This window comes from Perissodus microlepis, unplaced genomic scaffold (genome assembly GCF_051167445.1).
Source record: "Perissodus microlepis isolate ML-2025 ecotype Zambia unplaced genomic scaffold, ASM5116744v1 scaffold_30, whole genome shotgun sequence".
Lineage (NCBI taxonomy): Eukaryota > Metazoa > Chordata > Actinopteri > Cichliformes > Cichlidae > Perissodus > Perissodus microlepis.
In genome coordinates this window covers 225,969-229,531 of record NW_028182052.1, presented here as the reverse complement: position 1 = coordinate 229,531, position 3,563 = coordinate 225,969, and the positions used below count along the sequence as shown (strand labels likewise).

Sequence of the window (3,563 nt, the reverse complement as noted above, 5' to 3'; positions counted from 1 at the left end):
TTTTTGTATGTAATTTGTATAGTATTTTTTTTCTCTCTTATTTTCTTTTCTAAATGTACTTGTATATTGTTCACATGTTGAAATAAATTACCAAAAAAAAAAAAAAAAAAGAGCAAAGTCTTGCTTACCATCACCAACATGGATTCTGTTAAACACTGAACAAGCAATATGAGTTTGCACAAGACAATTGGTACAAATACATACTTTGATATATGGCAGTGGGCAGGAAGTGTGCTGTGGCTTTAGTGGAGATAAAACTCTACAACACATTATTTAATATCCTATAAAATTACTCTTATTTACCTCCACCAAAATTAGGAAGACTGCAGTGTCAGTTTGGTTGAGAAGGGGTCTACACATTTGAAAAACTGAGGGAATTCATATGATCTACATTAAAAAATAAATACAAGAAATAACCATAACATTGAAAATAACCACAGCCTGAATGAGGAGGAGACAGGAAGTAAACTAGATAGGCATGTGTCTTTGACAAGTACAACAGAGTTTGCCAGTTATAGATGTGACAAAATGAGAAGGAAAACCAGAACAAAACGTGATGATTGAACACAAATTCTTCAACATTTCTCTGTTTTTGTTGCTTCTTTATTCAGGTAAGGAAACCTTTACAAATACTCTAAAACATAATTTTTACTTAATATCAACAACAAATTTCAAACACACATTTTCAGATATGAAAATTAATTAGCTTTGCAAACCTCTTCCTACTGTAACACTTTATCAGCATCTAACTTACTGATTAGATTATTGTTAAGATTAACAGATGCATTAAGAAGTTTTGAATAATTCACTGTCTTAATGATAGACGTCTGATATTGATAAGTATGTTCAGTTACAATAGTCACCAAACTCTTGTTTTGTCTCAATTAATAGGTGTAATTTCTACATCAATTTTCTTTTACCTACTTTAGCTTTTATGCTGTGATACTTTCTGTTTGCTTTCTGCATTTATTTTTATATTCCTCCTTTGGAGTCTTTGTGGAGCAAATCAGCTGAACTTGTTGTTTTGAACTGGTTGTTAAGAGAAAGCTGAAAGTCTTTATGAGGACATCATGATTCACTAATTAAAGGAAGCTCTCCGTGTATCTAGATGTATTACAAGGTCTGTGTTTTTTTATATTTGTGCTTCAGTTTGAAGGTAAGGATACATGTAACATGTAAGAGATTTTTTTTCTTCTTTTGAGTTTTACTTTATTTTGAAATCCAAGAGAGCTGTGCTTTTGTTTGACAACCCAAATCAAGTTTTTTGTTAGTTCTTTTGTAATAAGAATGTAAATCGTCTCCGTTCAGACAAGTATTGTTTTTTTTCTCTGTTATATTCTCAGGAGATCTAAGTGGAGATCTTTCACTCTCCTTCACTGTCAGAGATGGAGATAAAGTCACTTTGCCTTGTGAAAACGTGGTCAAAAATCATCACAGCTGTGACACTACCACCTGGCTCTTCATTCATTCAAGAGGCACACCAGCAGTAGAGCTGGTTAATCTTGGACAGATCAAAGAAACAGTCAAATCAGACAGACTGAGTGTTACAGCAGAATGTTCAGTGGTTATAAAGAAGGTCACAGCTGAGGATGTTGGTCGTTACACCTGCAGACAGTTTAGAGGCAATCCAGGGAGACAGCAAGGTCCAGATGCTGTGGTTTATCTGTCTGATGTCATCAGTGAGTATTTACACCACAATATGTTGGAGTTCAAACTGTGTTGTTAGAGCAACATAATGAAACATTACATTTAGTGAAAAGAAATGTATTCATACTTTTTAATTCTTCTTGCGTTTATCTTCACCAGTGACTGAACAGAAGAGCAGGGATCAGGTGACTTTAAACTGCTCTGTGCAGGTACATGGACATTGTGAACACAAAGTGAAGTGGATCCATTACAGTGAAGGTCTGAATAGAGATTACTCAAACATAAAAACATTACAGTCGTCCTGCTCTGCTACTGTGACTTTTGTAAATTCTTTATACAGTCACATATCTAACTCTGACTGTAAGTGTAACGTAACAACAGAAGATGACAAAGAGCAGCTTTTTACCTTCAGCCCTCATTCATCAGGTAAGAAAGGAGGAGAGATTTTAATGATTATGATGAACTTTTGAAAGCAACTTCACATTATTTGCTTATTTTAACAACTTAAAGTTTTAACTGACAGACAATTTATACAGACAATTTATTAGTGAAAGGTCCACTGAATCTTCTTTTTTCATTTAGGTGAAGAAACAATTACAACAGTTAAATTGGAAATCACAATTGGAAATACAATAAGAGCAGGTCTGGGGACAAAAGAGTTGGAAAGCATGGAAGGTTCAAGAAAATTACAAAGTAATGCCAACTTGTCCTCTGTATCATTTTTCCTCCGCTTTCTGAATTTCAGAATGAAAAGTTTGAGGTTTGTGTTGTGTGTTTTGCAAAGAAAAATACATTTAAAATATGCTTTTCGTGTTTTCTTTATCTTCCCAGGCTGGTCCTTGTACAGGCTCATCATTGTGGCTCTGGGTTTAGCAGCACTTAATGCTGCTGTTGTGATCGTCAACATCTGGATAAGAGTTGGTGAGAATAACCATATATGAACAAGATTTTGTTTGTGGAAGCTAAAGTTGACTCCTTACTTGGTCCTTTTAGGGAAAAAAGCACAGATGGAGGAAAACACGGTGAGTTTGTTAACTTTTTTCGGACAAAGTATACACAATAAATAGGCGATCACACTGAATTTTGGATAAAACTGTATTTTCTGGCTCATGAACAAATAGAACCCATCAGGATAAAAGAAAATCTTTACTTTGTCGGCTTATTAGTCTGATTGTGCTAAATGCAAAACGCAGTTACAGTTTTAATGACGTTCATTATTCTGTATTTTACAGATCTGCAAAGATGAGGTTGATGATGGAGCAGTGAACTATGAAAATGTCCAATCTTCTGATGAAGTTTGACCGACCCTCCTGCTTCTGGCAGATCTCACATATCAGCACATCAACGTGCTGTATATTTCTTTTTACCTTCATACTCAACCTTTTAAACAGAAACTCGTGCTCTTGCTTCAGTCACAGTTTGGATAACGATACTGAAACTGTGATACTCTCCTACTTTGAAAACCAAAGTGACTTTTATAAAAATAACTTCCTGCATCAGCTGTAAAAAGCTTCTTGTTTTGTTTTTTGAAGTGACCAGTATTTTTAATGGTTTTTCAACATTTATGTGCTTTGTCTCAGAATCCTTGAGGACAGCCTGGAAATTTTGTTGATAAACTAGGATAAAGATTTCTCCCCGATTCAAAAATTTACCAGCCATTTTCCCTCTACCTTTCTGTTGTAGCAGCAGAGGCTAGAGCTTAGTTTTATCACTCTGTGTGAGGAAGAGCTGATTTAATCAGAACTAAACATCTTTCTGCTTCCGTAATTGCCCCCTGCTGTTCGACCCCTTTTAGAAAGGCTTTCCTTCTAGTGTACACGCGTAGTCAACACATCAAAGAGGAGACTTCAAACACACAAAAACTAACAAAAAATACAACTTTTTATTCATTTATTTTGTAAGAATTTTGACTTGAA

General features: G+C 34.8%; 1 protein-coding gene across 1 annotated transcript; it reads left to right on the top strand.

Moving 5' to 3' along the window:
• Positions 1–556: 556 nt before the first annotated feature.
• LOC146360542 (uncharacterized) lies at positions 557–2,948 on the top strand. The gene is made up of 7 exons (XM_084922763.1): positions 557–611; positions 1,344–1,679; positions 1,807–2,073; positions 2,230–2,340; positions 2,479–2,568; positions 2,641–2,669; positions 2,880–2,948. The coding sequence occupies exons 1-7, from the start codon at positions 557–559 to the stop codon at positions 2,946–2,948; spliced, it is 957 nt and encodes a 318-aa protein (XP_084778889.1).
• The last annotated feature ends 615 nt before the right edge of the window (positions 2,949–3,563 follow it).

Bases quoted from the DNA above. Each gene is read 5' to 3' on its own strand.
- LOC146360542 (XM_084922763.1), top strand. From the start codon at position 557: ATGATTGAACACAAATTCTTCAACATTTCTCTGTTTTTGTTGCTTCTT. The intron at 2,074-2,229 runs GTAAGAAAGGAG...TTTTTCATTTAG, and splicing joins CTTCAGCCCTCATTCATCAG to GTGAAGAAACAATTACAACA. The intron at 2,670-2,879 runs GTGAGTTTGTTA...TGTATTTTACAG, and splicing joins CACAGATGGAGGAAAACACG to ATCTGCAAAGATGAGGTTGA.